General features: G+C 46.8%; 1 protein-coding gene across 1 annotated transcript; it reads right to left on the bottom strand.

Annotated features, from left to right (window-relative positions):
* Positions 1-72: 72 nt before the first annotated feature.
* PSMD13 (proteasome 26S subunit, non-ATPase 13) lies at positions 73-13,145 on the bottom strand. The gene is made up of 13 exons (XM_025991483.2): positions 12,973-13,145; positions 11,420-11,498; positions 7,864-7,898; positions 7,718-7,773; positions 7,212-7,255; positions 6,946-7,032; positions 5,018-5,189; positions 3,542-3,621; positions 3,331-3,456; positions 1,943-2,005; positions 1,316-1,396; positions 1,044-1,160; positions 73-526 (listed from the first exon to the last, which is right to left on the bottom strand). The coding sequence occupies exons 1-13, from the start codon at positions 13,065-13,067 to the stop codon at positions 431-433; spliced, it is 1,131 nt and encodes a 376-aa protein (XP_025847268.1). The 5' UTR covers positions 13,068-13,145; the 3' UTR covers positions 73-430.
* Positions 13,146-13,167: the final 22 nt, after the last annotated feature.

A 13,167-nucleotide genomic window follows, 5' to 3' on the forward strand; every position in this document is an offset into this window, starting at 1 on the left:
TCCCATCTCCTTTCTTATCTCTTGGGCCCAGGCTTGACCTGGGAGCTAAGACTAAGAAAGCAGAACCACAAATAGACAAAACAAAGGCGTTTATTACAGGAACATTCTTGAACAACAGCAGAGATGTTCACACAGGTAGATGGTGGAGATGAGCCTGAGTGGCGTCCCCACACACTTGAGGGCTACTCCTCGTTCCTCGGGGCGCACACTCTTGCCTGCCTCCTCCTCACTGGAGACCCGTGACCCCTCCCCTACTGAGAGCTACAGGACACCCCCACAAAGGAGGCTTCTCTCTGCAGGCGGGCCCCCCATGAGTGACGTCCTGATTTCATAGCAGGGAGAACAGTCCCCACTCCACAAACACAATCCCACCCTCTACTCCCTCAGGAACACAGGTCTTCCCAGCTGCCACAGACGGTGAGGCAGGGCACTAGGTGAGAATGTCGTGGGCCTGGTGCTCCACCAGCATCTCCATGCTCCTCACGTCGGTGCACCAGAACTCCAGGCGGTCCTTCATCCCCTTGATCTGAGGCAAAGCAGGACCAGGGTGTTAGGATACTTGGGAATCACAGCTGCACCTCTCCAGCTAATTCTATGGTGCATCAGAGCTGGGGGAGTGGGCTGTGCAAGATGGGATTATCCCAGGTAGTTCTTATCGCAATGACATTTTAAAAAACCTGCATGAAAGAAAGCAGGCAAGAATAGAGGAAATCCACAGGATTAAATTTCCAGCAAATATGGACAAATGGACCTGAGCTCAAACCACAGAACTAGGAACATATTTGATCTGAGTACCAATTTTAAGATTAAAAGGCATCATCAGCACAGCCAACACTGTAATTAGGATAAGCTTTTAAACACAGGGTTCAAACCCAGGCTTGTATTAAATTAGGTTCTTTAAAAAACCCTTATTCCAAACAGCAGTAACAGATTCTCCAGAATCCCCCGTCAATACTGCTTTCTTCCTAAATGGCTTCCATCCAAGTGAAACCAAGACAAGCACAGAGAGCATACGAACCACCCACAGACATGAACTGTGTTACCTGCTGCAGATCCAGCACACGGGGCTGCACCCAGGTCATGTGAACCCGCTTATCCACCTCGTCAATGCTGCCTTTCACCAGCCCCACTGAGAGCGCCTTCATCACCAGCAACTCCACCTGCGCAGAGAGCGGCCGTGGGAGACAGCCCAAGGCCCCGCGTGTGGGGGGACATGACACCATGTCTTCTGTGGTCTGGGGCCTGGAGCAGTGCTCACAGGAGCCCCGATCCCTCTGGGCTTTCCCACTGACCCTCCTGAATCCAACAGCTGTACCTCGTTCACAGTGATTTTAGCACTTTTGGCAATTTCTTCAAACGTGAGTTGTCTGTGATTGGCAGGTCGTGTGAAAGTCATCTGAAAAACATTTTTTTGTTTGTTAATTAACTATTTTTCCAAATAAAGACTGTCAGCTGACTCATAAGGATGCTTCTGATAATACACGTTCTGAAAATACAGCTATTACTATCGCATACGCTAAACTCTTCCTTAACCGTAGTAGCCGTGGGTCTTATTAGGAGCGAGCTTTCCATGCTTAGATGACACAGTGAACTGAACTCCACAGCCACTGTCGGCAACGGTCAGTATTCATGCCCTGAGCAAGTGCTTGAGCTGGGGACAGTGTGCTGGCCCAGACCCACAAGGCTGCTTTCCTTAAGAAACTTACACTCTACAGGGAAAGAGAGACGAGCATGTTGATGAAGACTGGTGCATACAACGAGGCGGCAGCTACTCTAGCTCAGTCATCATCGAAGATGAGACCCACATACAAACTTAAAAATGCAAATGGTGACAGAAAAAAAGGGAAGGTGATGGAGAGGGGGTGCAGCCTAGAGAGTGTGCAGGACCCCGAGGGCTCATCTGCAGGGTCTGAAATCAGAGTAGTTCCTGCAGCTTGCTTACCTCCATGAGGCACAACAATTGGATTTTCCTCAGCAGCTGGGCCTCGTTGGCTGCCAAATCAGGCTGAAAAGGAGAAAGACATCACTTACCTAACCTGGGCTTTGAAATTCTTTCTACAGCAGATCGAACGAAAACACCATATACTGCAGGGTCCTGGAGGCTCACTTTTCTCAGGACATCACTAACTGGTGCATCCCTGAAAAACCGTGCTCCTGCATAAGCCATTTACAAGGTAAGATTTACACTAATGCCAGGGACACCAGGGGCCAGGACCCAGGTGCAGGCCTTTCAAGGAGACTTGTGGGTCATGGGTTACTGATGGGCAGAGACAAAAAGGATGAGTTCCCTGATTCAATCATCTAGGAACTCACACCCCAACACAGGCAGAGCTCCTGGGGCCATTTCTGCCACAGAGACAAGGCAGGAAAAGTTCTTCAGAAAGAGCCCACTCCCCTGAAATGGGCCCTTGCTGCTTCGATAGCGCTGGCAACACACCCCTGAAGTTCTTTTTCCTTAGGTTTCTATAGCCAGACAGCTTGTTTGCCAGGCGGCACATTTGTTTCTTTCAGAGATCAACACACGCTACAGCTGGGGTTGGATGGATTTGCTCTCTGCCTCTTCACAGCCCATTCACATCTACTCAGCTCCATTATGTGTCATTTCTATTAGCTTATTTTAAATTTTAAAAAATTGAAGTTTCAGAAAAGTATAAAAAACAGTAATACAACCATAATCCCTATCACTATGAACAATTTAGTAATATTTGCTTCTAATAATTTCATTAAAAAAATAAGCTTAACTATGAAAGCTCAGGTCCTCATTCAATATCTCTTCTCCCTAATTCACACCTCCCAATGGCTCCTCTCCTGGCTTGCTGGCCTCTCCCCTGCCCACCCCTTTCCCTCTATACTGACCACTCCCTTCCTGCAGGACTGTCCTGCCGTCCCACACCCCACACCCGAGGCTCTCCCCAGCTCTCATCACTCAGTCACTTTAGCCTCACAGACTGTTTCAGTTCAGCAACATGCGAAAGGCTTCCCTTTACTTTGCTGTATATACTCTTCTCATATTCTTCACTTGGCTAAACTCTATTCATGCCTAAGATCAGACAAAGGGCATTACTTCTTTTGGGTAGTTTTCTGTGACACCCCTGTCACCCAGATGACGCTCCCCCATCACACTGTTCACTACCACAATAACTAAGTATCGTAACCAGCCCCTTAACCCTCTGCTCTGAGAGTAGGACAGGCCTGTCTTAATCTGTCTTCCCAGTGCCTGGTGTGTAGCAGGCAAGTGAACAGAAAACGTCTGTGGAATAAATGTACAGACGCAGGATGAACGAGAGCCAAGAGCGTGGCAGGAGCGCTCAGTTGTCCTTCCTGACTGACCTGCTGGCCCCAGGCAGTCTTCAGCGTCTGGAATCTCTCTACGTTACCACTGTTAAAGGCATACAGGGTGTCAATCAGCCACTGCCGGTCGGTGCTCCTCAGTGATTCCAGCACGGGGTGCATGAGCTGCGAGGATGAGATGGTTAGCTGGCAAAAAAAAACCACATTAGTCTCCCCCTTGTTAAGAAATCTGTGCTCAGGGTCCACTTACAAGTTCTCCAAAGTTAAAAACGCCCTCGCCAAGAAGTCCTGCTAGTCCCAGTGTGAAAGCTCTCTCCTGCTGTTCAGACACTACGGCAAAAACAGAGCTCCAGTGACATATCCCAGTTATGAGCATCAGTCCTGTTTGGCTTTAAAAATCTCATAAAAAAGTAAAGAAACCATTCTCTGCAATGGTTATTTCACAAAGCCTTTGAAAATTGTTTTATAAAAAAAAAAAAAGAAAAGAAAATTGTTTTATCTCTTTTGGGTTTTTTTTTGAGAGGTGGGGAGGGGGAGAGGTCGAGAATCTGAAGCAGGCTCCATGCCTAGCACAGAGCTCCGACATGGGGCTCAATCTCAGGGCGTCCAAGATCGTGACTGGAGTTGAAACCCAGAACCGGTTGCTTAGTGACTAAGCCACCCAGGCGTCCCACTAGTCATCTTTAAAAAAAGTACTGAACTACCTTAAATTATACCTGGAACCATATATACGGGTTTTATGGGAAAGACGTTCATTTACTCATCTTTACCTAAATACGTGAATCTATTTATATTTTCAGCTACTCTACTTCCTGGAAGCAATACCTTGTTTCTCTTAAAATCACCTCATCTAGCCTCTTTTTGGACTAGAGTGAACCTACTTCTGTTCCTACACAACAATTCCCCTCGCCTGACTGCAGTACTTGCATTTTCCAGTATGTTTTTCTGGAGTTGCTGGAATTAAAACTGCATTAACATTTTTACGGGATGCTGGCCTCCACAGCTTCAACAAGTGTACTGCAAGAAACATCTAAAATGGGCTCACATTTCTTTTCTAAACGTACTCCTTGCACTTTTCCTAAAACTCATTGTTCACTTTTCTTTCCATTCCTCAAAACCTTGAAAAGGTTTTTGTTTTTTTTGTTTTTTTTTTTTTAATTTTTTTTTTTTAATTTATGATAGAGAGAGAGAGAGAGAGAGAGAGAGAGGCAGAGACACAGGCAGAGGGAGAAGCAGGCTCCATGCACCGGGAGCCAGACGTGGGATTCAATCCCGGGTCTCCAGGATCGCGTCCTGGGCCAAAGGCAGGCGCCAAACCGCTGCGCCACCCAGGGATCCCTTGAAAAGGTTTTTGTAAGGAATCTCCCTGGGTCTTTTCAGTTTCCAGAACCAAGTTCTCAGGTACAGGGCTTCACCACACCCTTCATGAGCTGGGGCCAAGGCGTCGACATGGCTGGCTTCTCACCAAGGCCTCTGGTTCAGAGAACAGGGGAGACGGAGAAGGAACAGGGAAGGGCTATAGGGCGCAGCCTCGTTTTCACCTGAGCTAAATGCTGAAGGCAGACTCACATAGAAACTAATGCTTGCATGGCTCTTTCCACCCTCTCACCACTTGGGCTTTCTTCAGTGGATGGATGGATACACCAGAGTAATTTCCCAGCCCAGACCTGCTACTACGCCTCAAGAACACGCTCCTTCGACATGGACTTTAATGGCTCCATGTTACCTGGCAGATCCTTGATATCGACGCAGCCCAGAAACCGCAGAGCATCTTTGTAGTAGGATGCATGGTTTCCGATTGTTTGATAGTATTTACTGGAGAGGTCGTAGAAACGACTGTGAACCGAGGTCACACCAGGGAGGTTGTTGAGCATCTCTTCAACATCTTCAATTGTTTCCTAAATGCAGGAAGCAAAATTGCCTTTTTTTAACTTAAAACATTTTTTTTAAAGATTTATTTGAGAGAGCGTGAATGTACACAAGCAGGGGAAGCGGCAGAGAAAAAGGGAGAAGCAGGCTCCCCACTGAGCAGGGAGCCTGATGCGGGACTTGATCCCAGGACTCTGGGATCATGACCTGAGCCGAGGGAGGGCAGATGTTCAATCCACTGAACCACTCTGGCGGCCCTGACTTAAAACATTTTTAAGGAAACAGACAGACAAGACAATGTTAAAATAGAGAGCTTCAGTTCATCCAAGACAGAAGAAAGAAAAGCTACAGACTGGGAAAGGACATTTTTCACGTAACTCACAAGGGGGTACAACTAAAGCTATATAAAGAATTCTTACTAATCAACAGAAGGAAAGTAACACAGTAAAATGGATAAAAGAAAAAGTATTCACAGGCAATTTACAGAAGTGGAGACATGAATGGAGCGGTCAATAAACCCCAATGAGATGGCATTTCATCTTCACCAGACTGTTAAAAGTTAAATAGTCTGAAAATACCAAGTATTGATGATACGGAGCTTTGGAAGTGCTTGTACGGTGCCAGGGAAGTGTGAGCCATCTTGGAGAAAGGTCTGACCCCATCTGGTAAAGGCAGAGGGGCACACACCAGGCACGTGCCTTGGTGAGATTGTGCCCACATACACGAGGAAGCAGCCATAGAAATGCCGAGATAAATAACAGCACTGTTCCTAACACTCTGAACACTCTGAATCCCTTTAATAGAGAACTGATACATACACTGTGAAAGTCACAGTGAAATATGAAGGGCCAGTAAGAACGAATGGGTCACAGGTACCAACACGATGATTCTCAAACCTCACACTGAGCCCGTTAACTTAAAACAACACTAAACCTCACTTAGACGTAACACATCCCTGTCTAGTGAGCATCAGGACACGCGCAGAGAGCGCTGCTGGAGCAGGAATGTGCTGTGAGGGCCCAGCAGCTCCGACTGTGCAGTGCTGCGTCATTCCTATGCTGGGTGGGGATTCCTTCTAGTATTCTGTGGTTTTCGAGAGGTGTTAAGTATTTCAAAGCAAAATGTAATAAGTATGTATGCAGGCTATAACTGGGAAGCAACAAAAAATAAGAAGTGTGACTTCAGGGCAATGAGAACATGAATGGTTACCCCAATATTTTCTTAACACAAACCCAAACAACATAAACACACATGTAGTCTCTGGTTCAATAAGGTAGACTGACCACACAAGTTGGTTTTACTGCCACTGATATCCACCATCTGTCCCCAAATTACACTAAAGCAAAAATAAGGACAGGAAATTTCAGCAAAGATTAGGAGGCAGACAGAGAGGAGCAGCAGCCTGTGACCTGTTGCACTGAGTGAGCTGACCCTGGTCAGCGAGGGCCCATGCGAACAGTCTGAGGCTGTCTGGACCCCTCCTGCTGATGGACGTGCTGTGCTCACCCAGGGCAGTCCCCTTATGTTAAATGGTAACAAGACTCATATCAGCAACTGACTCTCAGTGGTTTTGGAAAAAAAAAAAAAAACCACCACAAGCACACACAGAGAATGATGGGGCAATGAGAGTGTGAGGGAGGTAAATGAGAGTTCTTTGTGCTGTTTCCAACTTTTCTATAATGTAAAGTCACCTTAAAAGTTAAAATAGAAAAAATGAGATTTTCCCCCAAGACTCCATAAACAACTTTTTAAACTAAAGATAAGCCTGTATTATGGTAACATTACCTTTGTAACCTGTAGGTCCCCGATGTTTAATTTTAGAGCTCCAATTGCAGTTTTACACAGGATCACTGCCTCATCGCTACTTTTCACCTACAGACATCAGAAACAAGGGAACCTGAGAAGTGTGGGCAGGAGACTAACAAAACATCTGCATATGGCTTCACTTACGTGACTAGAAACAAATTGGTCTCTAAAGTGTGTGTAGCAAACGTAAACACAAACTATAAGTCACGCATATTCTAAAGATTTGACTCAGACTTCACATTTACCTTTTCGCGAGTCTTTTCCAGAAAAGTAAGAGCCACGTTAGGATCTAGAAAAGGCAGAAGAACAATGTCAAAAAAAGCACAGTGTCTTTTAAAAAAGACAGTGTCTCCTTAGAGATCGGTTCCTACCAATCACAACACTTAGGTAAGATAATCTTTAGGTTAGAACATACAATACAATAAAAAGGTAACTTAGAGTCTGATAATTTCTTTTTTTTTTTTTTAAAGATTTTATTTATTCATTTATTCATGAGAAAGAGAGAGAGAGAGGGAGGCAGATACACAGGCAGAGGGAGAAGCAGGCTCCATGCAGGGAGCCCGACGTGGGGCTCGATCCCGGGTCTCCAAGATCATGTCCTGGGTCGATGGCAGAGCTAAATTGCTGAGCCAACCAGGCTGCCCGAGGCTGTTATTTTTTATCAAAATGTAAAAGTTTATTTAACTTATATTTTGAAATCATGTTAATTACCATTTGTATCTGCTTCTTTATGAAACAAAGTGAGACTCACCAGTCATCTGTCTAACTACATGAAGAATAATTTCTACCAGGGACAGAGGATTCACCCTGAAATAAAAATCACCAGGCTTTGAGTGTCATTAAGTATCAATATTCAAAGTTCATGTTCAAAGTAAAAAACTGACAAAGGTGTTTTACCTGTGTTCAAATTCACTGATGAAGTTTTCATAAAGCTGTGGAACCAAAACACGTAGAGTGATTACAGGATGTCTTTCATTCTACAAAGTTGAACATGACTGCAATGCCTGCCACACAGCAGGCACCACAGAAATGTTTGTGAAATGACAGGGGACCCATATTTAGATGTATTAATCACCAATGGATTATGAAAGAAGCTATGATTTTTTTTTTCTGGAAATTAGATCCCTGACCTGTAACAATCTCCTAAAGACCAATTCCTACATTCTTTCTCCAAAATACTTTCAGTAAAAGAGACTATCAATTTGAAAGATTCACTAACCTTCATATTTTAGAAGGTTGCAGCCTATGTTACCAAATTTATTAGCTATTCTGCAAACACTCGAGTACTTATACAGACTCTTTGCTAGGTACTACAGACACAGAATGTGTAAAATAAAAGCTGGGCTTTCAAGGATTCCTGGCCCAGGAGAGCAGACTTGTGAACAAATAAATGACAATACTGTGAGTTTACAAACAAGGGAAAAAACCCACATGGGTCAATCAGCCAAAAGGAGAGGTTCCAAAGAAGGTGATTCCAGAAATGGTGATAACTGAGTTTTAAGGAAGGAAGAGCAGTTAGAGACCTGGACAAATTTGGTATGGGAGAGGAGGTATGGCATTGGGAGAAAATTCTGGATGGGAATAAACATGTGCAAAAGCACTGAAGCAAACAAACGCTGCAGTTTCAGGAGCACTTTGAAGGACACAGACAGTGGGAGGCACTGGGGCCCCCGTCTTTGCCCCAAAGGCAAGCCTGAACCCATGGAAACTCCTGACCTCACTCCTACCTGATAAGCATGACTGGGGGTGGGGAGGGGAGGGAGGGAAGAGTGAAGGACAGAGACCAGCTGAGGCCACTAGTCAAGACAGGAGATGAGGGAGCAACAACAGGGTCTGAGAGATTTGCTGCTCGCTAGAAAGGGGAGCTGACAGTGAACTCTGAGCTTGTCAAGTAACTGGGCAGAGTGGAAGGAGGGAGCCTCGAGATAAGGTCTACTCGGATAAGGAGAGTCTGCAATTCCTCTGGGATAGGAAGACAGAAAGATGGAAATGTCCCTGTGAAAGAAAATGTGGTGTATATGCACACAGAGTGTGGAATATTATTCAGTCATAAAAAGAAGGAAACCCTGCCATTTTTGGACAACATGGACGAAACTGGAGGGAGTTTTGCTTAGTGAAATAAGCTTAGACAATGAAAGACAAGTACTGTGTCACTCACTACTACGTGAAACCTAAAAAACTGAACTCACAGATACAGAGAGCAGATTGGTGGTGGCCAGAGGCAGGGGCTGGGAGTGGGGTGCAAGAAACGGGTGAAGGTGGTCAAAAGGTACAAACGTCCAGTCATAAAATGATTAAATCTTGGACATATAACGTACAGCACAGTGACTACAGTTAATAATACTGTCTGTATATTTGAAAGTTACTAAGGCAGTAGATCATAAAAGCTGTCATCATGAGAAGAAAAAAAAAGTATAATTATGTGAGGCGGATGTTAACTAGACTTACTGTGACCATTTTGCATATATACATGTACTGAATCATTACACTGCACACCTTAAACTAACACTGTTACACGTCAATTATTTCTCAATAAAACTGGGGAGGGGGGGAATGTCCCCCCAGGAGCCACTTTGTTATTTAAATTTGGCACCCAGGACAGCCTGAGTGGCCCAGCGGTTTAGCCCCGCCCCGCCTTCCACCCTGGGTGTGATTCCTGGAGACCCAGGATCAAGTCCCACGTCAGGCTCCCTGCATGGAGCCTGCTCCTCCCTCTGCCTGTGTCTCTGCCTTTCTCGCTCTGTGCCTCTCATGAATAAATAAAATCTTTTTAAAATAAATAAATAAATAAATAAATAAATAAATAAATAAATTTGGGGATCCCCAGGTGGCACAGTGGTTTAGCGCCTGCCTTTGGCCCAGGGCACGATCCTGGAGAACTGGGATCGAATCCCACGCCGGGCTCCCGGTGCATGGAGGCTGCTTCTCCCTCTGCCTATGTCTCTGCCTCTCTCTCTCTCTCTGTGTGACTATCATTAAATAAATAAATGAATGGATGAATGAATGAATGAATAAATAAAGCACCCAGAAAGAGCCATCTAAATAAAATGGCTTTTTCACTACCAAAAACTATTTCAAAGATATCTTCTTCATCAAGAAGATATTTTCAAAAAAAAAAAAAAAAAAAAAAAAAGATATTTTCAACTTTTCTGATACCCGCTATCATTTATGGAATTACCTAAGCAAAAACCTCTCTAAAGAAAAAGGAAACTGAAAATTACTACTGGTGACTGCAGATTCATGAACACTATATATATATCTGCAAGTCCTGTGGGCTGAGTCCCTACAATTTTTAAAGGTTTGCTTGTCCACTGAAACAGTAAACTCTAGCCTGCCGACCTAAATAAGTGTTATGTTACCTGTGGGTTGAAGGAATATTTTGCTCTGTGTAGAAAATGATTTTAAGACAAGGAAGCAAAGAACAGAGATGAATAATCATGGATTATTTCATCACTGGAATATAAAACTTCAAGGAACAAATACTAAGACAGACCCAACTTGTCATTTTTTTCCACATAATCCAGAAAACAGAATGCCCAGTCAAATTTTTAGGTTTGCAGATGAATACAAGTTCCTCTGAAGTAGTGACATGTTGCGGGTATAAAACACAAGGAGGTCTTAGGGCACCAGGCGGTGGGGTAAGAAGGTGCTAAGTAAGCTTCACTAGGGGCTTGTATAAAGTAATGTATCCGGGGTGAATACCTCAAGCTATCAATAACTAGTTTTTGGTTCCAATGTAGGCATAAATCTCTGATTCATTAAGCATCTGAGAGGCATCAAAGAGTAAGATGTCAGGAAAGATTTCAAAGAGGAAGCTACCACTGAACAAACTGGTGGGGGTTTGTGAGGGAGTGTGGGGAAAGCTGGGGCAGAGAACTTTATTTTTCCCTGTTGATGAAACTCTAAAAGGGCTCTGCCTTCCACAATACCCAAGACAAAGCATTTGGGCAAGCAGGTGGAATCAGAGAGGGAAGGAAGAGCAGCAATGACGGCTATCTGTAAGAGTCTGATGGTTATCCTCCACTGTAGTTTACCTGCCCCCCCCCCCCGATTTTGCACTTTTAGTTTCTGAATAACAGTTTCCAAAAACAGTACTGAAAAAAACAGTTTATGAACAATAAGATATAAGGCTATCTTATCCCATCCTGTAAGATGGCATTTTTGGCATGGATTTTAAAAACAGCCAGACTGTGAAGTCTCTTCTACCACCTGTTAGCTGTGATCTCTGGCAAGTTACTCAATGTCTTGGTGTTAAGTTCTACACCGAATAAATAGGATGACAGTAATGCTTATCTCCCAATCTTGTAAGTAGTAAATAAGTAAAGCCCTTAGAACGGTACCTGACTTCAAGTGACTGCTGAGTGGGTATAGTGTATTAATATAAAGCCCACCTCTTATTTTTAAAAGTCTTTTAGCAAATTTATATCTGACCTGGCATGGCAAAATCATTTACCTTAATGAGGCCATCTCCTTGGGCAAAGCATGGGTCCTGCACAAAATCAAGCACCTGGAGTGTCAGTTGATGCCACAATCTGAAAAACATAAGGCCCTTCAGAGATAAACTAATATTGAGTCACAGGCCCCTCCAGCGTGGTGGTTCTATCAAACAACAAACAGTAGCCAGTTTCTACCGTGTAACAGGAAGAAAGCTAAACCTGAGCTCTTTTCCTGGCTCTGCTATGCAACAGTATGTTAGGCCGGAGAACATCATCTTAGATTCTCTCTAGTTACTATGAGGTTTGACTGAAAACACGAATTTGGAATCACCCCTAAGTTGAAATGTAGGCTCTTCTATACAGCCGACTATCTGGAGCTTAAAGTGAGCTTGTTTCCTTTCCTGTAAATGGGACGAATGAAGAATTAGGTGGGCAAACGAATAAACCCTCTAGAAAAATGACCGTACATATGAAACCAAAGTCTAATTTTTAAGAATGCAAATAAAATGCTTTGAAGAATACAAAATGCAGTTATTGCCAAACACTAAGAATCTCCTCTCAAAAAACACTAAGAGCCGAAGGCTGCCGAACATCCTCCAAACATGTATTCACCCTCCGCGTACAAGGCACCAGGCTCAAGGCCAGCGTTAGCAGGGGAGTCGCCACAGGAGGTGCCCTTTCCCACGCCACAAGGCTAGCGGGTTCTTCTCTCCACTCAAGGCCGGGCTGGTGCGTGGCTGTGCGAGGCGACGGTAATTTGTCGCAAAACTCATCCTGCTTCCAAGCCCAAACTCCGGGATCTTCCAGCGGCGTGAAGCCCCACGTGAAATGCAATGGAAAGGAGGGGCCCTGGGAGAGCGGCGCCGGGGCTGAAGCCCGAGGAGTGACCGGACACAAGCAACAGGGGAACCAACAGCCGCACCGCGCTCCGGCTTATGGGCTCCTATGGGCTCCGGAGACAGGCTGCGACACCAGGACCCTCCAGTCACAACGACGGGAACCGAGAGCGAGCGTCCCTGAGAGCCCCGAACCCTCCCGGAGAGAGCCGAAGGGGGGTTCAGGTCCCGGCCCCTCGCGCAGGGGCCCAGCGCACCCGACACCCCCGAACTCGGCCTCCGGTCTGTCCTCCGTCCCCGCGGACCTAGCCCCCCGCCCCCTCAGCGCCCCTCCTCAGCCTAGCCTAGCCCCCCGCTCCCCCCAGCGCCCCTTCCCGGCCTAGGCCCCCGCCCCCCCCAGCGCCCCTCCCCGGCCTAGGCCCCCGCCCCCCCCAGCGCCCCTCCCCGGCCTAGTCCCCCGCCCCCCCAGCGCCCATCCCCGACCTAGCCCCCCCCAGCGCCCCTCCCGGGAGCCTAGCCCCCCGCCCCCCCAGCGCCCCTCCCCGGCCTCACCCCCGCCCCCTCAGCGCCCCTCCCCGGCCTAGCCTAGACCCCCGCCCCCCCAGCGCCCCTCCCCGCGGGCCCAGCCCCCCGCCCCCTCTCAGCACGCGGGGCCGAGCCCCCCGGCCCGTCACGGCCGCCCCCGTCCGCCTCGCCCTCCGCCCCGGGACGCGGGGCCCCGGCTGGGCGCTCACTTCTTCGTGTAGAGCTCCTCCAGGCGGTGCCACACGGCGGCCTGGCCGGGCCCGGAGCTCTGGCTCTGCTGCAGGAAGCCCGGTACGTCCTTCATGACGGCGGGAAGGCCCGGGGAGCGGCACCGCGGAGGCGTCAGCACCACGGGGAGGGCCGCCGGAAATGCTCGCTCACTTCCGGCGTCGCGCGGCGCGGGG

Source organism: Vulpes vulpes, chromosome 5, assembly GCF_048418805.1.
Source record: "Vulpes vulpes isolate BD-2025 chromosome 5, VulVul3, whole genome shotgun sequence".
NCBI classification, from domain to species: Eukaryota; Metazoa; Chordata; class Mammalia; order Carnivora; family Canidae; genus Vulpes; species Vulpes vulpes.